At 42.3% G+C, this 22,247-nt stretch overlaps 1 protein-coding gene across 7 annotated transcripts in view; it reads right to left on the reverse strand.

Annotated features, from left to right (window-relative positions):
• dip2a (disco-interacting protein 2 homolog A) overlaps positions 1 to 22,247 on the reverse strand; it is an 87,503-nt gene that overhangs the window by 24,106 nt on the left and 41,150 nt on the right. For 4 of the 7 annotated variants that reach the window (XM_034110712.2, XM_034110709.2, XM_034110710.2 and 1 more), the window contains exons 2-8: positions 14,756 to 14,827; positions 9,629 to 9,748; positions 9,431 to 9,550; positions 5,794 to 6,063; positions 4,010 to 4,147; positions 2,855 to 2,896; positions 292 to 411 (exon numbers count right to left, since the gene is read on the reverse strand). In XM_034110712.2, the coding sequence (XP_033966603.1) occupies positions 292 to 411; positions 2,855 to 2,896; positions 4,010 to 4,147; positions 5,794 to 6,063; positions 9,431 to 9,550; positions 9,629 to 9,748; positions 14,756 to 14,827 (882 nt within the window). The remainder of the gene's footprint in view (positions 1 to 291; positions 412 to 2,854; positions 2,897 to 4,009; positions 4,148 to 5,793; positions 6,064 to 9,430; positions 9,551 to 9,628; positions 9,749 to 14,755; positions 14,828 to 22,247) is intronic. The other 3 variants (XM_034110715.2, XM_034110714.2, XM_034110713.2) reach the window with 1 other exon arrangement.

Here is a 22,247-nt window from a genome sequence, read left to right on the forward strand (position 1 = left end):
AACTGTTTATTTAACAGGCGTGATTTGGTCAATATCATATTTTTATCTCGGCTGCAACAAGAAATAAATTACATTATTAAAGCAGGAAAACACCACTGACAGCTACAAATAAATTAGACAACATCTTTAAGCCCATGTGGCTGTCTAACTCAAGAGTGTTTTGATCAAATGCAGCTTTTAACTGCTGAAGTCCTGGATCAGTATGCCGATCACACCACAGAAAGACGGGTGCTATATTTCATGATTTATTGATTTAATAGAAGCAATGTAATTGCTTTCAGGCCGGCTTACCATCCAAAAGCTCCTCGAAGTCGTCGACAAAGAACTCTCGCAGCGGCGGTCGCTTTGGTCTCTTCAGAGTGTTGAGCAGCTGCTGGATTTTGGAGGAGACGCGACTGTTGACTGGAACACCTACACAATTAGATTGGAGAGGAATAAAAGAAAAGTGTCGGGGGGAATAAACATGGCAAGAAAAGGATATGGAGAGAAATGCAGACATGAAGAGGAGTGGAAAAGAAACATAAGTAGATATATTGATTGATGGATGGATAAAGTGTGGGAAAGGAAATGGATGAGGGAAGACAGAAAAAGAAAAGAGAAAAGTTCAGTGATGTGCTCTGATGTAACATACAGGACCACCAGCTGTCACTCACATCGTACCAAGACAACAAAACAGTGGACCTTGAGGTTCTCTAAAGTCACCTGGAGGTCAAAGGTTACAGTCTTTCAGTCTCGATACTTTCTAGAATCACAGACAAAACTCACAGGCGATAAATCACAAAGTAAGGCGCCTCCTAGCCTGCTGCCTAGCAACGAAGATGTCCTCCTTGCAGTAAGTGACTCATGAGGTGTCTCTAAAGGTGTGTGTTTCAGATTCGCTCTATACAATTCTTAATGTGGGAGGCTAAATCCAACTTTAGTAGAATTGAAAGCAATTATTCAATCCAAGTATCTGGTTAATTACTTATTAAATAGAATAACTTTCCTTGCAAATGTGAAAAGTGCTGTTTTCAGGCTTTTTAATTATCAACACTTCTCAGTTTTAGATTATATATATATATAAAAATTAAATGTATTGGGATAATGATGTTAAAGTGAATATATCTATGGGGATATAGACTGACCAACAAGCGATGTAAAGACAACACCTTGGAACGAACCAGATCAAACGATTAATCTAAATAATAATCAGCAGATTAAAGTAATCTTTGGATGCAGCCCTTAACTTTACCCCAGTTTTATCAAAATATGCAAGTTATTTGATGAGTAGGTTCAAACTGCTGAACCACAACATAAATGCAACACTCAAAAGCAATAATCGCAGAGAGATGGAGCTCTATAAAGACATAAGAACATAATAAATAAGCAGGACAGGAGCGAAACAACACACGAGGCAGTGTTCTGTTAGATTTCCTTCACATTTTTAGACATGGACGTGCAGCCTATAGTCATCATTGGACATCATTTCCTCCATCTGAATTCATACTTAGTTATGGAGAGGTCAGACATTCCAGACAGCCACAGGAGACGAAGGCCACAGCTGCATGCAGCGTGCCTGGTCTATCTTACTATAATAAGCCTGGTTCAGACACACTCTGCCTCCTCATGCAGGGACAGATGTACTGGGAATAGACGCGTGGGGGGTCAGATCTGCACCTGATGGGCCAATTAGAAAGCCCCAGACACACAGGACAACATCTGAGGGCCCTGAACCCCACCCACTCAGGTGCCATGATCGTTAATATAATAGCCAACCAGGAACCTCTTGTGATGATGACTACATTTAAAATATCATTTATCCACCCACAACATTAAATTACTAAAGCAAACACTGGCCTTAGGGAAAAATGACACACCACATATTTGCATAAAAAAGCAAGAATGGCCTTATTCTACCTTTTCTTTTGTTTACAAATCCCATGGAAAAAACCAACAATGCTTGGTCCATGTTTAAATATTTTACAACCTCCTCACCCTGACTTTGGCTCTAAGCCACAAGTTCATTTGTTCCTACTGATGTTGCAATTATGTAAAAACAGTTGACAATTTATTCTTTCATTGTCACCAAGTCATTAACTAACACAGCAGGGCATTTGTTGGGGACTGTTTTCAGCCATGGATTAATAAACATTTGGTGCTATACTGAGAATGAACAACAAAAGCAAGTATTTCTATCATAATGAAGGAACGTGTCACCCAGCGCTTGTTCTGTGTTTTTCCTAGTTTTTGCACAACATTGAAGGCAAAGCTGAATATCATACTTTTCATACAAAGACAATACTTGAGACTTGGATAAGTGGTTTGTTTTGGACAAACATGCTCCAGCAAGAAAACAACACTTATAGTGCCACTTTCTAAATCCAGATGGACCCAAAGTTACTGTGTGGTATGTTTTCCACACCCAACTATTTGTTCAAATGGCAACAGTGCTAGACGGCTGCCATCAAAGAACCCACCCTGTGGCTACAGGCTACTAGGCTTGTGTCACAGTAGTGAGAATCACAAACTGACTGAAGTGTAAGTGTGAGCGCAGAAGCCAGTATGTCAACATGCTAATTATTCACAACTCTGAACACATGGCATGGATAAGGCCTCTTCACAGTCTGCTTTATCATTACCAATTCTAAGAGGTTAGACTTGTAGATGCTATCAATGCTAAAGCCGTAACACACTTTATTACACACACAATCATAAGACTGTAGCTCTACATATATTTTGGGAAACACATCTTTAGACAAGTGCTAGACCTGACAATGGAAGCGAAGGCAGCAACACACACAGACATACATGCGCACACACAGCAGAGTGCACATATAGAAGACTGCCATAGAGTTTGAAGAACTGTTATAAATACCATCCATTAAAGTGAGGGATCCTTCACTTCGCCACTCACAGCCTGGAGGAGAGACACATCAGGATGTCAACAAAACAGTCCTGCTAACTTTGTGTGTGAGTGTGCGATAGAGAAATCTACCAACTGCCAGACGCAAGTGAGAGCAGGCTTATAAGACGCCAAGACAAAGATTGTTGTTGTTGCACCAGAACAACAAATACGATTTATTTATTCGTATGATGTGTGAAAACTTGCATAAGCAACGTGGGTTTGAAACATCTTGAAAACCGCACAGCCAAACAGAAGGGATACCAACGACACATCTTTAAACACTCTCTTCCCCTTTATGTCAGCAGGGTGGGATGGTTCAGCATTTCTTTGCACTGAAAACGCAGCCAACGCACACATTCTTAATGACAGGAGAAGATGGATGGCAGGAAGTTAATGTTCCAGTTTTCAGACTGCTGGCTTATTTTATACATTGGCTATTAATTCAAAGCAGCATTTCAGCTCTGATGTTGAACGAATGGAGATGGAGAGAGCAGGGACACATTGGAGCTGCTTTTAATGACTTCTCGAAGGGATTGTCCTCCATGGTAACTCTCTGAGGACAATTAACGCTATGCAAATCACTATTCAAACATACTATATAACTGATGAATGACAAAAGTTGAATTAATACTGAGAGAAAATAACTAGTTATGACACATCCTCAGTGATTTCACTGGTTACACATCTGTACAGCTTCTGAAACAGCTGGCAATATATTTTGTGGATAAGAGTTTGCTGTGAGAGAATTATGAATAAGAAATGTTATGATAAGCTGTTCATGTTATGCACTGATTAACAAATAACAAAAAAAGACTCTTAGACCTGACACTTTTAGGACTCAAGTGAAACAATTCTTGTGTAAATCATTGTCAATTGTGTTTTGGTAGTGTCTATGACATATTAGGCATTAGGTAGAAGACATATTTTCTTTTTGGAAGGGGTTGGAGAGGTGCAGTGTTACCATGGCAACACAAGAGGGTCAGTCAGCAGCTTGTGCCAGTCTGATAGGCAGACTGACTAAGAGGAAGACAGAGGGGAAGACAGCAGGGGAGAAAGGAACATGAGTGCGTTTCTGTGTGTGTTTCTGTGTGTTTCTCTGTGTGTTTGTGTGAGTCAGAAACTCACCATCTGCGGTCTCCATGACGCTGATGTGGTGGTTGTTGCCCCGGGAAATGCCCCGCACCGAGGCCACCTGAGGCCGCTCTGCATGAAGCGAGGAGCGCTCCAACAGCCCCGTCACATCGGGGGGCGCTGAGTGGTTATCTGTGATGAGTGGGGCGTCGGGGGTTAAAAGGGCAAACTCCAGGCCTAGCTCTAATATATAGAAATCTGCTTTAGGAGCAAATAAACTGATCCAAAAACGTGGGGATTTGATAAGGAGGCTTAATGTCTTCTCAAAGTAGTCTTTACCTGCAGAAGACCTTTAACAAGAATTTCACTTATGCCATGCTAATGAAAAAATGGCTTCTAATCAGCAGATGCATTACCCTCAGTAAGGAATGTATCCATGGCAACAAGATGCCCATTTAGTTTGATTAATAGGCTAAGGCTTTCATTTGTTGCCGTTAGTGGTAAACTATAAAAAGTTTGCCTCACAATGATTTCCATTAATTACATAATTTACCTTGTAACTTATTCAAACCAAATGAGTGACTCTTATAGAAATCATAAACACTTGAAAATGCTACATTGGCAAAAGAAAAGCGGGTTTATAAAGTAAACGTGTTCACACTGAAGGGCTATGGTAGCAGTGTTGTTGGACCCAGACAAAAAAAGAAAATGGTGATGTACGGGCTGAGGTTTCCTTTGAAGAATGTAATGCCTTTTATGTGTACTACATTGACTATATATATTAACACAACACAATTGAATGATTTCAAAGCGTGTGATGATGGCCTACTAGTCATTGTTTTTAGCTGAAATGAATGACAGACAGAGTTTGAGGGGTCAGGGGACAGGATAATAGAGGAGATTTATTTACAGCCACATTCAGCACCAGTCACTGCTTCTACTTTATGACAGCAACCTTGAGGGGGGGACAGGCTGGACAGAAATCTGACAGCTCCATCCTAATAGTATCGTCTGCCAGCACACACACATCAACACACACATACACGAGCAAGACACCATTTCACTTTGCTGCTGTTTGAGAGGCGTATGGAGATGAATCCAGTGAGTCTCATTAGCTAGATACTTGTATGGAAGTGGCTGTGTGCCCTTTCACATGACTGGATGACAGTGAGATGGCAGAGGGAGACGACTAATTAGAGAGATGTTAAATAAAACTCTGCCGCATGTTTTCTTTGTCTTGCCTCAAGTGCGTTTATGCTTCTATATGGAGATAAGGCATTGGAAGTAGCAGATGTGTAAGACAGCGCTGTCTGCCTGCGATGGAGCTACAGTTATATAAATAGCTGTCTGAGCAACACAATACAAGTTAAGATGTCACCTTTGACAAGACATCAATTCTGATTGGCTGGCTCAACTTATGCTTATATCAGCAAAAAAGCCAGACAATGGAAAAAGTGAAAAAAAATCTGCTTGCCGACTCAGATTCATTCATTTATTTAGACGGAGGGATTCAAAACCATACGAGTAAGCAGGGGATTCTGCAGGCTTGCTGAAGGACTGTATAGGAATTGTATTCTACCCTGAACAGGCAATTAAAACTGAATCAATACGTATCCTTCTACAATTAAAATTGAGAATGATATAAGAATAAAACAATATTTGAAAAAAACCTCAAATGTTGTTTTGTTGCCTGAGACCACTTTTTATTCCATTTCTACAACACCTTCTGCTTACTACAACAACCTGGGATGAGGGCTGCGTCAATTAAAGGGGACAAGAACAAACAGATCGAGCAGCCGTAAGGTGATGTTGTGTGAGACTGTGTGTGTGTCACTGACCTAGCTGGGTGTGTGCCATGAGGTCGGCCAGTGCGGTAGCTGCGGCGTTGGCGTTGAGGGCTGCGTGGGCAGTGGTGTTGGTGGTGTTGACGGATCTCCCTCCCGGATGTGATGAGGTGGATGACGCGGAGGATGAGGTGGACGAACCCTGGATGACACGGTTAAACCAGTGCTCCACGGCTGGGTGGCCGTGGCCCTGGTAGGGCGTGGAGGTGGCCAGACGTCCCTGCCGGCGCAGCGAACCCTCGTCTTCTGACGCCGAGGAGGTGTCTGTGTTTGACAGGTACAGACAGGGCAGCGTCACAACAGTGGACAGAGATATGGAGCCGCAGGATTTAGATGATATGCTGATGATACATTATTATACTTATACATACTGGAGAGAGTACATATAAGCTAGTAGGATGGCCAGATGTTTGAAATGGAAATGGACGTTGTAAAACTCGGACATGATATGTTGTTTAATGGGTCATGTCTTCACTGGTATTGTATGTATTGGATATTTGTTTGCCTCTAAAAGTAGCCTCAAAAACACACAACATAACATTGCCCTTTGCAATGTATACAGTATGTGTATTATAAACAGGGCCGTCCCTGGCCAACATGAGGCCCCACGCAAAGTTATATGATGAGGCCCTCTGGTGCTAGTGGAGCCACACTAATTGCGCCGCATAAGCGCATAGGTGCACCGCATTTTCGGCTCAGTTGAGGCTCCCTAAGCAAGATGAGGCCCCCTCCGCAAGTTGAGGCCCCATGCAGTCTGCATGATCGGCCTGTAGGGAGGGACGGCCCTGATTATAAATGATAAATTGTGATAGCCTTCAACAACAGACCAGAATGTTTTGTATTTCTAGACAGGAGAATGTCAATAACAAGAGGTGAGTTTGTGCACACTGACAGTAGGCTTACGTAACTTAATCACAGGTATTCGACTAACAAAGGTCTCTTTATAAGATACACATTCATATTAATCTTAGGAATGTTAAAAACAGCCCTCAAAATATGGATGTTTAATACAAAACATTTTACTTACATATTATCAAACAGGTACAGGTATTCCTGCTTGAAGGTGTTTTTGCACACCAAACATCAACTGAAATAGCATGACCAATTTTCCTATATGATATTGTATTAAGACTTTGCTAATGTAGTGTATGTTTAAGTTATTATGGCTTGCACTCAAACTCAGTCACTGATGATTTTACTGTCTGTCCCTTGAGGCAGCTGAGCAGTTGGTTTAGGCACAAATAGCCTGAAACAGGAACGACTTCAAAGCAAGGTAAGGATCATTCAAAATGAACACAATCCACGTCATCTACAAAGCTCCCAGAAATCTCGTATTTTCTACATCGTTACTGAAGTTACACATGAGCAGTTTGAGATTACTATTCTTTGAAGTGAGTTCAATGAAAGGGCTGAACAGGCTTAGACATCAACCATGTGATAAAATAAACATATGTTTTCACCAAGAAAGTTCTAATTTGACCCCATTACTCATCAACCATGACCCATATAATGTATAAAACTCAGTAATGTCCACATATTATACAAGTCCTAGCACATGTGCATACACTTTACAGAACAACGCCTAACTAATGTGGAAAACATATCCCAAGTCCACAGGATGAGAAATAGATTTTCTGAAAAAGAGAGATCAAGCCTGTTTATGATCACGTCTCTTGATGTTCTCCAAACTAATGAGACTTTTTCATCTTGATCTGTCTTCTCATCACTCAGTATGTGGTGGACAAGTACATTCAATGAATGAGAAACTATTTTTCAGGCTTACTTGTGCCCTTGCAGAGGCTTTCAGAGCAAGGCTGGAGCAGGTTTGATTATAACAAGCTGGAATGTAATGTATCTACATCCAGCGAACCCACGGGGGTTATCTCACATTTATGATTCTGTTTGTTATTCCTCTGCCTCTCTCCAATCAGTCTCAGAATCTCAGTAACCTTGACACAGTTACACAGAGGGAGAGGGAAAGAGAGGGTCAGAGAAGAAAAGCAAAGCAGAAATAGAGAGGTGGAAAGAATTGAAAGGAAACTGAAACAGTGAAGAGGTATTAGTCACAGAAAACTACGACAAAAACAAGAATAGATAGTAAAGAGTGAGTCAGAGATAAGGTCGGGCATTGAAGGGGGATTAGGAGGTAAGGAAGAATATAAGAAAAAGAGAAAACCTAAGCAGAGATACATTTCAATTACGCTTGCTCACTATTTTGTTTAGGCAATAAAGTCAGGTCCAATAAAGATAGAATACTAAATCGAATGAAGCTTCAACCCAGCAGTCAAATTCTTGAGGTTGTTTTCCCTGACTCATCTATAAAAGAATCAATCCAATCCTATTGGCTGAAGCAACTTCATAATGGTTGGTCCCAAAAGGTCTCTACACTGACGCATACATTACATCCTACACACTTGTGCCAGTCCAGGTTCAATCGATGCTTCATCTATGTAGTGTGCATTGTAAATGTAAACATCAAAGTGGAGCTACAGGAGAAGTCAGGAGACCACAGAAAGATGCATTTCCAATTAAAGATCGGCATGACTGGATGCCACTGTAACCATTTCTATTGGTTGCTTATTAAAGATTAAACAAAGACAGTAGACTTCATTATCCCCTGGAGACCATGAATGTCTATTCCAAATCTCAGCGCAAATGCAAAAGTTGTTGTGATATTTTAATCCAAAATAAGGTAGTGGATTGGCCAACCCTCTGACAAACCAACATAATATTCCTTAGAGAAAAAATGCTGCTAGCATTGCTAAAATACTTTGTTATACTAATTTCTAAGTAACGCAACCTTTCCAGTGTGCTAACCTGTTGCTGCCATTAAAAACCCAGAAGAGCACCAGATTTGTTTTATGTACAGTACGTCAGTAATGGTGGTCTGTTAGTCAAACCTATGTACCTTCTCCTTTAGGTGACTCGGTGTGACTGAAAACAACCACTCAGAGACCCCCTCCTTCTCCTGTTTAAACCCCAATGTCTGAGCTCTTAATCTGTTTACTCGCTCCACCGCTGTGTCCCCTCTCTTTACCCAAGACATGAGGCTCGAAGGCCCCCCCACCAATTAACTCTTATACACCAATGATGAAGCCACCGCAGAGAGACTGGCAAGTTGTCTGTCATCACATCTTGCACAGAGAGCTTACTGACTGATTGAAGATTGAAGATAAAATACTTTCTTTTCCAAAAAGAGAGCTTTGAGAGGCCTTGAACATTGCAACAAGAAAAGAAAAGAACGCAGTCAAATGACCTTAAAATGAACTGACCCACAACACAAATAGCTATAAAAGCAGGAGAAAGGTTCGACATTTTGAGACTATGTTAAAAATCTGATTATGCATCCATTATGCAACTCATGTGGGAAGCTCTGCCTGGAAACACAGCAGTGAGAACTGAGCCCTTTATAGTCACAAAGAATAGACACATTCATCAAAATGCATATTTATTTCCAGCCTCGCGACATCATCTTCCACCACTGGGAACAACCGTGTCAGCAGTTTAGCCTTCAATGCTCAGGTCAGAACTTGTAAACAAGCCAGTGTGAGCATTAGCCTAGGCTGTGTGTGAACAGGAAACACCTTGCCTTTGGGGAACAACAGAGGGTTTACAGGAGCCGAGGTCTCACCTGGCGGGGTGCATGCCTCAACAGAAGACTGAACTAACACAGATCGTCTCTTGGAGGGCATTGGCATCTTCCTCTCCTTGTACTTTGCCAAAGCTGCTTGGACGGCTTCTGTGTGCAAATCTAAAAGAACACATACATTCAGTTACAAGAGGAGCGCCAGGCATTCAAAATGGTCAGTCAGTATGGAAACATGTTTACCGGATCTGAAGCGTTCATCCCGGGTGTTGGCCGCCCGGGACTTGTGGTGTTTAGAACCTGACAGAACAGCTTGGGAAGAGGCCTGGATCCTGTTTTCAATTTGCAGAGAAGGATCTACACCTGTGGAGGGAGAGGAGAGTTTATTACAGGACAACATCTAAAGTTATACCTTCTTCTAATGCTGACTAGCAGAAAAACCACTATCATTCATTCGAGCTAGACACTCTGAATGTGCCTTGGACGTAGAGCACCATTCTGCATATTGCTTGACTAGATCAAGTATCCACAAGCTTAATGGTAATCCCTTCTTAGGCTGCTTTCTTCAAATACAGTAGCTTGGAGTTGAGAAAGTCTTCACTTAAATTAATCCAGCCTCTCTTGCAGCTTTCCAACTGCCTTAAAGCTGTCCAAGGAAAGCATATGCAATTTGCACAGGCGTACCAGAAAGGAGGTGAGTAAGCACCATGAATGTCAAACAGACAACATCTTCTAACTAGAGCGTTCTAAAATGATCAAACCCTCAAAGATGTCAAACCGCTCTGCTCAGCGTGACACAGGCTGTGATTCATCTTCTGCTTACGCAACTCTCATTTGAGTCTTATTAGGTAACTAGTGGTTAACATCAGAGGGGAAACCGTCTGGAGGAAGGTCGTGCCAAGGGCTCTATTTGTAGTATTCTTCTATTGGTTCACTTCTTCTTCCTCTCATGTATTTGAAGAAGGAAGGAAGTATCCATATTTCTAATAAATCAAAGTATGACAGAACAAGATTCATCTTATTTTACGGAACATCACAAGTTTGATCCAGATTAACTTTATATCCAATTAATTCAGCGACTATTAAAAAATCACCTGAACGTCCTCCTAGAGCACCATTGAGTTCTTTTTAACCAAATATCTCTCAGAGGGGCGTGGGGGGGGTGGCTCCTTATTTTCATCAAGTCAAAGTAAGAGAATCAGCACTTTTGAAACAGGGCTGAAACAGAGGGGTTTATGGGATGCTACAATGATCTGTTTGGTGTTTGGAGCCAAGCACAGAGACATGTTTTGTATATAACTGAGAACTATAATATATTGATGAAAAAGAGTATAATAGGGGACATTTAATGTATGTTATGCATAATAAAATGTCTACATGCACACATACAGTGAAAAGGCAATATTATCTGACTAAAGAAATGCAGCTCCCAGAAGGTGTTTGTATTTCCAGATAGAGTAATGAAAGGCCTTTGCAGTTATTCTAGGCAGAGATGAGGGACAACTTGACACACAATGGAACAGGAAGCATTCAAAGGAACAGCATCTGTACTATAACTCTGCAATACATCCGACAGCTTTATATAGTATATTTTCCCGACAGTGGGACAATGAGGAGAATACACTTTGAAAGGATGCTTCTGTAGTACTGTAGCTCGACAAACAATACCGACTAGTGCCGGGGGATTGTGCAGCTTATGATTGAAGTCTCATGGCTTTTACGTAAACACTGCATGTTTCATACTTGCAGATATATGTCAAAGCAGCAGAACATCATATGAAGAAATACATTGTTGTGTGAGAAGAGTACTAAAACCCCGGTGGAAGGGACAAGCACTAACACAATACATCATAAACTCAAGTTCATGCTAAAGAGTTTTTTTTAATCCAGTTATTCCAATGAAACCCGCTAACTGGATTCTAAAATATGGACATTAACCACTGAAAATCTTCAGGCAAACACAGCAACTGAACACAACCAAGCCAGCAATCAAAGCTGCCTATCAGTGGCAAGGGGATTGACAGTTTTTGTAAATACATACAAAACATTATAAAAGGGTTGATTTATTGTTAAAAGACATTCTAAATGTTATCCGACTGAAATGAATACAGACCTTGTTAAACTAACAGTTCGTTGATTATGTTCAAATGAAAACAATCAACATCCTTTGTGGAGGCTGGCTGGAGATAAACTAAAGTGCCATTGGGGAATAACATAAATCTATACGTTTTGCGCAAAATTAACAGCTTTGAAGTTGTTGTGATATTGCAAACGCTGTTAATCAAGTGGCAGAGTGGCTGCCTTTGCATGTATACCAATTGGAAAACAGCCTTTTGAGGACAGCGTCATCACACATTTAGCGTGTTGGATCCACACCGATCTGACTGCCCGGTCACACACCCGGCCAGCCTGCCACCCATCAGCTCGCCCGGCTTTTCAGCGGCAGCTTAGAGGGGATCAGTGAGCTCCACACTGTCAGCAACTCTCAGACAGCAGCAGCACACACAGGGAAAATGCTGCAAAACATTTACACATGCATCAACTAAACTATTCAATAACAAAAGTTTGAAATATGACACCAGCTTTATTAAAGCCTGGAGGTCATTTGAGGACGCATAGTGCATGGTGACACACACACACACACCATGTATACATCACTTCAGGGGACATTACATTGACTTACATGCATTTCCTGGAGACTTATCCTAACCCTAACCATAACTAACACATGCCTAACCCTAACCCAAACCCTTACACTAACCATAACCAAGTCTTCACCCTAAAATGAATGATTCCCCTCATGGGGACCTCCAATTTGTCCCCATAAGGGAGGCGAGTCCCCACACGTGACTGTGTAAACAGATTTAGGTCCCCATAAGGATAGTAATGCTAGGCCAGCACACACACCACGCACACACACACACACACACACACACACACACACACACACACACACACACACACACACACACACACACACACACACACACACACACACACACACACACACACACACACACACACACACACACACACACACACACACACACACACACACACACACACACACACACACACACACACACACACACACACACACACACACACACACACACACACACACACACACACACACACACACACACACACACACACACACACACACACACACACACACACACACACACACACACACACACACACACACACACACACACACACACACACACACACACACACACACACACACAATTCCCTAAGCATGGATGGACACATTCATATATGCTGGTCCCTGATATTGCTCTGACAGCCCAGTCACACTCCAGCCTTTCAGAGGAAACAGGTCTATAAAAACAAGCCAAGACACCAGACCCGGTTGCTGGGAAGAACACACGTTAGAGACATGCCGCTCTAAGCCAATCAGAGGCGTGCTCCGTCACAGCACATGTTGTTATTGGTCCAGAGCGAACCCTGATGAGTTTGTTGCACTCGTCTGATGCCAACAATTACCGGTGTGACAGTGTGCCGTGCCTTACTTCCTACATGGCAAATATGCCTGGCTAATGAGCTGTACACAGTTGTCAATTTACATCACAGATTATTGTGTAAATAATTGATTGAAATTACACATGCTTCATATTAATGAATGGGTTGGTTTCAATGCCGACCTGGGACTCATCGTCGTAAGATTTAACTTCGATGTCTTAAAACCATCACTCAAGTCATGTCAACACACCTGTATTCTCACTGCGGAGGTGCAGAAATTCCTCCACAGAGCTACATTTTAATGCTTATAAACTTACATTCATACGCAACTTTTCCTAAATGGTTGATTTTCCTGTATGTTTGACACCTAAAGCAATTATGTACCTTCAAAGCTCACAGTGAAGCCCACACACTAAAAATATAGACAAAGAAAATTCATCAGCTCTCATAAATCTTAACAATCTGGCTGTGCATCTATGCTTTATTGCACTTGGCACATGTAGTCCTGTGACAACAGTGAAATATAAGGCAGTAAATCAGCTTGTGGAATTTAGCATGGTGCTCACTGCTCAGTCCATTGGTGTTCTATTTCAACCCTTTAGCTGGTAACCCCTAACCCACTGATTCACCGTGCTGGATGGATGTGTCATCAAGTCCCAAAACATTCATTCATCCTGCTGGAAGAATATCACTCCCTCCAAAAGCCCATCCATTTCTGCCCTATATCTATCAACTCTAGGCGTTAGCATCCAGCCAGAGTGGATCTTAAAATAAACAACACAAAGGAAACACGTGAATCCACTTTAACAAGGGAGCAAGAGAAAGACAGAAAATGAAGTACATAGCTCCACAAAGTTTAATAACAGACCTGCTAACTCCAGTGGAAAGCCTCGAGCGAGCGACCCACAACAGACTGTGGTTTCCACTGAGGCCTGGTGTTCTGATAGCAGGCCAAACCAAAGACTGCCATTGACCAAAGGACAAAGAAGCATGAAGCTCATTCACCGCAAACCACCTGGACCTTAGAGTCTGACCGAGGCACCTTGGACTGACTGCTTGACTTGGGATAAAAATACACTGAGTTGAAATATAAATGTATGCCCCCTCAGACTCAAAAGCCATGCACAGATAATAAGTAGTGACATCAATCTGGGAAACTTTACGCCTCCCGTTCGCCAAATGTAATACCTCACTTCTCAAACACCCATAGCCTAACACAGGATGGCAGGCACAGATACACATGAGCTGACGATTAAACAAAGAAAACATTCCTCTAAATAATTAGAGCTAAGCTTTAGTGTTATGAAAGCAGCACACAAACACACTCAAAATGTAAATGAGACCAAATGTATCATTACTGCAGAGACGTCGAATATTTACAAACCCATTACAGTAGGTCTTCCTAGCTTCGGATGATTAGCATCTATTTTCATTTGGCCCCGACCTACACTATGATATATGCTTGCTGCGGGGCGATGGCATTGATAACAGACCCGAGGAATCAAGGACACAACAGCAGACACACCTTATCTAACCAGCTGAATAAAGTATAGATGTGTCAAAAGCCTTCACAGTATCCTTTCTCAAAACGTTATGACCATGTAATGTTCCATCTGCTACCTCTCATACAAAAAATACTTTCTTTTCTAAAGTTAAAAGGAAATGCAACTTCTGAATCAGTGTTCTTTACTGTTTTGGGATTGTATTTATTTTACTAAATGATGCTGTGAGTAAATTAAACTGCTCCTATATTTGTATACTTGTTCTCATCGTGTACTGTATGCTCTTGCAAGGACAGTATGCTAACTGCTGTGCTAAAAGGCAGCCAGAGACAAGATGAAAACCTGTTCAGGTCAGTAAATGTCCTGCAGGCCGGTGTCTTACCTTGTATCTGTGGGATGTACGGGGCCAGCAGCTTGCCTCTTTTCTTCTCATAGCCCTTCTGAGTGATGTCCCCTGTACAGACAGAGAAATACAAAGGAACAGATAGACAGGGAGAGAAGAGGAGGGGAAGAGAGATGAGTCATTAGCTCAGCCATGCCCTGGTGGGGTGTGTGTGTGTGTGTGTGTGTGTGTGTGTGTGTGTGTGTGTGTGTGTGTGTGTGTGTGTGTGTGTGTGTGTGTGTGTGTGTGTGTGTGTGTGTGTGTGTGTGTGTGTGTGTGTGTGTGTGTGTGTGTGTGTGTGTGTGTGTGTGTGTGTGCGCGCGCAAGTGCCAGGCTGGTTGCACTGGCACCACGGGGCACCAGAGGAGGGCTATGGTAGCAGATGACCAGCCCTCACCCACTGGAAACTATCTTTCTCTCAAACTCAGGAAGTGACATTGTGATTGCTAGATTAGTTAGTGTTCAAATTTCCCCTTTAAATGCTTGTATGATAACATCGACAAGGCAAGAGGCATTTAAAATATCATTTGTCTGGTGCGCCTGGAACAATTTCCCTCACAGTGTTTTTACCAGAAGCAAAAAGGCTTCTGCTGATGTCAGCATGAACTGAATCACACTCAGTTGTCTCCCCACACATAATTAAAAGGCAGTCTGTTAAATAAGAGCTAGCTGCATGTTATTTTAATAGCCCTATTGGAAAGGAACTTCAATGTACAAGCTTATCCCAGCCTGGAATCTAACTAGAGTAAATGAAGTAAGGGAGAAATGAGGGCACATAGAGACAGAGAGATAGGGTGAAGGTATTAAGTCAAATAAAGCTCTGCAGATTGCAGCAATAGGTTATATACTGTAGCTTAAAGTGCTAAATGTCTATAGGCTTGGCACGGTGTGGTGTAGAGCTAGCAAGGAGCTATTACTTAATGTGGGTTGTTAGGATTGTGATGAAAGATTGACCATGGTTATCCTCAAGTAACAAAGACATGGACAGGAAGAAACAGACACAAATCCAAACCCCAGCGCTGCTTTAGGGCTTGTATTGTTGCCAATTTTTGTTAAATCCAAAATGCAATTACTTTTGTTGCTTTTATTCAACAACACAAATATATTTTCAAAAATGTGTAACATCTGAACTCATCACCACTAAATGATGAGTCAAAATGTCAAATGTCAAAATGTGTTGAAACAAATCCACGGGCCGCACGGATCATGTTAAAGAGACAGAAAAGCTGGTCTCTAACTGAGTGTTTTGGCTGATCTGGGGTATGAGATGTCACTGTGTTTGTGCACATCAGACAAAGCCAAGCTGAGGCTTATGGGATGGAGGCTCGCTCTTTGGCAGACAATAGACATATTGATTCACTTAGAGAGGGCTGACTGACAGCACCTCTAACACACAACTATGAGAATGTACATAAACTATGCTCTCATATGTGACCTTTCTCAAACAAGCTCCAACACCCCTAAAGATGGATGGAGAAAAAAGGAAGGGTCTTGAGGAAAATATGCCAGTCAAACCGAGGAGCTGGAAGGAGTGTCAAAGTCAAACAGCCACTTGACTTGACTTTGTTTTGGCAGGAAGCCAGAAATGCTCACAAAAGTCAACTCAAGATCTCACTGGTCAGATTTTCTACAGGATGTTAACACTGGACGCCAATGAAGTCAGTGTGTGCTTTATATTCATCTCTAGGCTCTCAGTGAGGGTCATAAGAGTGGAGGTTAAGTGAAAGGTTCAATAGGGCTATGTGGATAGGGTTACGCATTGATTTAAACCCTCACTCATTTACTTTACTTGCCCTTTATTGACATATGTAACCTATATTAATTCATAAAGTCCCCTTTCATACAGCACATGCTATTGTCCTAGATCTTTCATTTAGTTATCTCCCTCAAATAATAATTGTTACCAACATTTCTCAGACTAAATATTCTTCAGTTATCTTTGATCTCTTGAACACAACAGTGCGTTAGTGTGAGGGCAGGTTGTGTTGGCGCTGCCCGCTGGTCCTGAGTCACCAGGAACAGCTGAATGCCTGCACTGATAAATGTCCAGTAGAGATGGAGGCTAGCAACAATACAGTGCTGTCCACAGGCCGCGCTGACCCGACGACACTGACTCTTTCTGGTGATAAGTGTCTCGGCCTGTATGCGTGTACATCAGTATGTCTGCGTGCATGCCAGCATGTCTGTGTGTGCGCACCACAGCAGCCAACCAGTATGACAACCACACAATAGAGGGCTATTCTCCACGGCGGCACCACATTCTGGTCAGCGGTCTCTGTGGCCGAGCAGCCCCCTTGCACACACTGATCCATCAAGTTATGTCTTAGTGAAGCTAATCTTTTCATCTGGGAACAAACAGCTTCGTCATTAAATATGGAGGAATGGACTCAAGCATTCAACAGTAAACAATGACCCTCGTTTAAAAAACTAAAAGTCTGAGGCGGCGTAGCATCGGGATATTTACTGTGCGGGTGCACATGATTGAGTGTGTTTAACAATATGCCTGCACGTATATTTGTGTGTGTTTTTACGTATTCACAGAAAGATGCTCCATTCCCCTTCTCCGATTGAGCTACCACGAGATAGAAATGGGAGGATCCAAAGGTCAATAGGTGGCCTGCCGCCTGGGGAATAACAGAGGGGGGGGCCGTGGGATGCAGAGAAGAGAGTGATGGAGCAACCGGATGGGGGGAAGCTTAGCGTGACGTCAAATTGCACAATCGCAAGCTGTAGCTTACAGAATATTTACAGCTGAGTGGGAAACACTTCATTCGACCCCCTCCACCCTCCTGCGCTGACTAAAGGCTTTACCATGTAATTGAGCTGTAAAGAAAAAAGGGAAAGGGTGTCTTCAAGCAAGCACCTGGGGGGGGGGAGAGGGCGGTGGGATCCAGTAAATAAAACGAGATGGAATGAATGTGTCAAAAGAGGGAGATGAACCACAGCACACGAGGGAGGGGGAGGAGGATTTTCTCCTGTCATGATGGTGAGAGAATATCTCAAGGGGCAGAACTAAAAGACTGTTTTTCTTTTCCACCTTCATCCAAACCCACCTCCTTTGTGGCTTTTATCCCTGCACTCTAACCTCTTTACCTTCCTCTCACCCTGGAGGGCTCACTCTCCACGCATACTAAGCATTCTACTCATCTTTTGACCCCTTTGTTGAAATACCTGCAGCAGTTCTTGCAGAGGAAAAGCCAATGAGCCATGAGTCTATGTATACATTTCGTTCCATCCATTCTAAGTGGCAAGAGTTTGTTTTCGAGAGACTATCTTTTTCTGACACGTCTTTTAAATCGTGTTACCAACATTCCTCTCACCCTGCACACAATCCAATTTGGAAAAAGAGACGGTCAATCTTGTGACAGTCAGAACAGTGACAGCACGAGCGCCCGCTGCCCTCTGCCGCGTCATATTAACTATAATTGACTGATGGCTATTGAGTGGAGCTGAGGCCCATTAGAGAATCACCTTGCATGTGCCTGGACGAAGCTCTTGTACTGAAACTCAGCACATTCCTCCACAAGCAGCACAAACACATCAGGGAGAGATAATGGAGCTCTGAATGAAGAGGGTGAGATTGGCTTTACTTAAGACTCACCTTAATGAGGCCGCTGACAAATGAATTCGTAGCAGGAAAAGGTTTAGACATCTCTCCTTTTAGATGCAGAAAGTCAGACGTACGGTGTATGTCAACTATTGCTCTTAACTTTCTCCTTAAGTGTGTCAGTGTGTGTGTGTGCGGACCCTCCCACATTAAGCAACACTAAAGCTTGATGACACTCTAACTTCTTCTAAGGATCATAAACAGCACTGCTTCAAATTCTTATACTAAGATAGGTCTCACAAATGTAATTTCTACATGAACAAGGTTGTCATTATATTTACTTATATATATCATATAATTATAAAACACTTGTTTTCATTATTGTTCAGTCTTTCCAAAAGAACATCAGAAAACAGTACAACATGCCAGTCCTTGGTAATCTCCGAGCCCAAAATTAAAACAATTTGAAGAAAGGGACAACAATACATTTGGACCATTATTGTTCTAAAGAAATACTTAGACAGCGAATTCATTGATAAAGTAGTTGCTGGTTGATTTTCTGATGATTGTTCTGGCTCTAAATGGAATGATGTCAGGTTCAATTTTTAAAGATGATCACAGAATCTGAGACGAGAAATCCCTTTCTGAATGTAAATATAATATATAATCATATTGAGAAATGCTGTGCTCACATAATGCAACACTAATTTCATTCATAACATTAACTGCTATTCAATAGTCCAAAATGTGTTTTTATCTTCGAATAAATAACATCCAGCCTTCCGCTCTTCCTAAGTGACAGCCAGCCATTGAGGACCCCCCCCCCAACCCTTAATGTCAGCTCCTGTGCCAAGCTGACCCTCAAAGTGCCAACACTACTGCCAAACCAGCAACCACGCCGTTTGCCCTTCAGCCACAAACCACGGCTAAATATTTAGACAGGGAAGCATTTGCTCTCCAGTGGCGTGTGCTGCTTGCCTGCAACAAAAGCAGATGTAGCCAGCTGTCATTTAGCATTAGCTCTCTGACATACAAAGCCCAGCGTTACCCTAGACAGCCGCTGAAATCTCATCTTTTCCACTGCATATTTGCAGAGAACAGTTTATCAGATCAGAGAGGAACTATTTCAGGTGAGCATTGACATACTTGACCATAACTTCTCTGACTTTCCCTGCCAATAGGAAATGGGCACATTTTCTTTGCTGTTACTGTGTGACCAGTTATGCTGGGAAAAAAGGAGCATAGATATGAATGAGAGACAGATAAGATAGATGGAGAAAGAACAGATCCCACAGTACGGATATAACCACATGTCTGGCTTTTTTTGTCTGTCAATAAGACAAAAAACAAGCAGCGGGAAAAAAGTAAAAGTACAGTACAATACCTCATAAGACCCCTATTAAATAGTTTCAAGACACACAGACAGACAGTATAACTCACATAGAGAAGCCAGGGGAGCAAGTAGGTCAGCAGTGAGGAGTCTTCAGCAGAGAGAGAGAGAGATGCACAGACGGATTGAATGAGAAGAAGAAAAACAAGAAGCCAGCAGCTTCAATACAGGCTGTTAGGTCAGCGGAGGCGAACAGCTAACATGCTAACAGCTAGCAGGTAAACTGTAAGAAGTCCTGCTGTCATAAGTCAGGCCCTTCAGCATCCTTTGTTTCCTCTCATAGTGAGAGCAGGAGAATGAACGAACCCCATCTCCCACATTTTCCTTACCATCACTCCCCTCCCTCTCTCAAACCCGGCGCTCCCGACTACCCCCCCCCTCTCTTCAATCGACTGCCCCCGACACCCCCCCTCCCTTCTCTCGCTCTCTGTCTTTCTCACTCTTTCCATCCGTCTCTCCTCCCAGCGGTCTCCACACAAAGCCAAACTAGGCTGCTGGATTAGGGTGTCAAAGCAGACCCCTACCATCCCACATACCAATCTCACACACTCACACACACACACACACACACACACACACACACACACACACACACACACCCACGCACACACGCACACACAGTAAAGCAGAAGCTTTTCATTGATGCAGGCAACCACAGCATTACATGTAATGCATGCTACAACATGGCAAACACCACTGAAAAATAGAGAAGCAGACATGACTTCCAACATGTACTGTAATATGTACTTCAAAACTGCGTTGTGAAGCTTTTTGATGTTGAGCAAAAACCTGCCCTGTGTTTTAAACTGGTTGGAGATGAGAGTACTACAGAAGACCCAGCAGGCTTATCACCCAAGTGTCTGGGTGTTTGCATCTATTTCATTTTAGAAATTAGAGACCTATTTGCCCTTTGGCAGCTAATTTCAATGAATAGCTGCATATAATTAGGTTTAATTATTGCCTGCTGGAATACACAGTAATGGACCTGCACAAAGACTCCAGCTAACGCCCACACACAAAGGATCATCTACTCTGTTTCTAAAGAGTGAGATGAACTACATGTCACCTTGGACTACAGGGTCAGTCACCTTCTGAATCTTGGCTTAAACCCACATGTTAAAATGTAAATGGCCTGAATAAACTCAATGGGGGGGGGGAAAGGGATAACCCCTTCACAATGAAATGAAGTCCAATAATACGTCCACAATACGATGTTGAACATTTAGTTAAAGCTGAAACAATTTGCCGGGTTTATTGAGCAGTTTAGAAAATGATAATCGTTTAATCATTTGGTCTATTAAAAATGTAATATAAGAGTAAAAAATGTCCATCCCAAGTCTTATTTGTCAATCCCAAATCAAGAGATATTCAGTCTATTCATCAGAATATAACAAACCAGAAAACAGAATTGTTGTAATGCTAATATATATATTATATATATTGATCATTATTATTGAATAATTATAATGGGCATTTTTCTCTATTTTCTTTTATAGACAAAACTATTAAATCCGGAAAATTATCAGCAGATTACGCAATAATGACATTAATGGGTGCATTGCTAGAGATTATATTTTATCAAACTTTTTTAAATGTTTACTCATAGGTTGCTTCATGTACCGTGGCGTATACACTTAATGTGGCCCTATATTAGAGGCTGTAGTTTGGTCTTGCACTGGTACGTGCTGTATATTGAAGTTTTGTCAAGATTTTTCTCCAATTTCTGTAAATGAACGAAACAATCTATTACATTTCATCTCATGGCATAAGTTTCTCACACAGTAGTCCTGGGCCATTTCCAGTCACACTGACTGTAGCTCCCAGCTGAGCACAGCAGTACACTAACTTTACAGAAAGCCACGAGATGTCATGCAACCTCAAGGCTAAGACAAATATGTGACTAGAGATGTATTCTTTTGTACAGCTCCAGTCATTCTGACACATCTACTGGAAGGTTAAAGACAGTCAGGGACGAGAGGAAAAGGGATAAGTGTTGCAGAAAAGAGGGCTTGATTGAAGATGACAAGGAGCTTGACACTGAGAGCCAGCTGGAGAAATGAAACGGGGGGGGGCGACTGGAAGGGGCATTAGGAGAAATTAGACAGAAGGGGGGGACGAGGAAAGAAAGGAGAGGAGGAAAAGGACGATAAGGAAAAAAGGAGGATATAATTAAAAGGTAATGACTTCCTCTCCCCTTTCACCACCACCCACACACACACACACACACACACACACCACACACACACACACACACACACACACACACACACACACACACACACACACACACACACACACACACACACACACACACACACACACACACACACACACACACACACACACACACACACACACACACACACACACACACACACACACACACACACACACACACACACACACACCTCCTATCCTAAAGCACATGGGCGTCTCTCAGTCTCCATCCATTTATTAACTGCTCCAATCACACTGTCGTATCGCTTTTAATTAAGTACTGCCAACGACTTAGGAGACTGAATGAACCCCCCATTACCACTTTGCTAATACATAAC

This window comes from Pseudochaenichthys georgianus, chromosome 21 (assembly GCF_902827115.2).
Source record: "Pseudochaenichthys georgianus chromosome 21, fPseGeo1.2, whole genome shotgun sequence".
Classification (NCBI taxonomy): Eukaryota; Metazoa; Chordata; class Actinopteri; order Perciformes; family Channichthyidae; genus Pseudochaenichthys; species Pseudochaenichthys georgianus.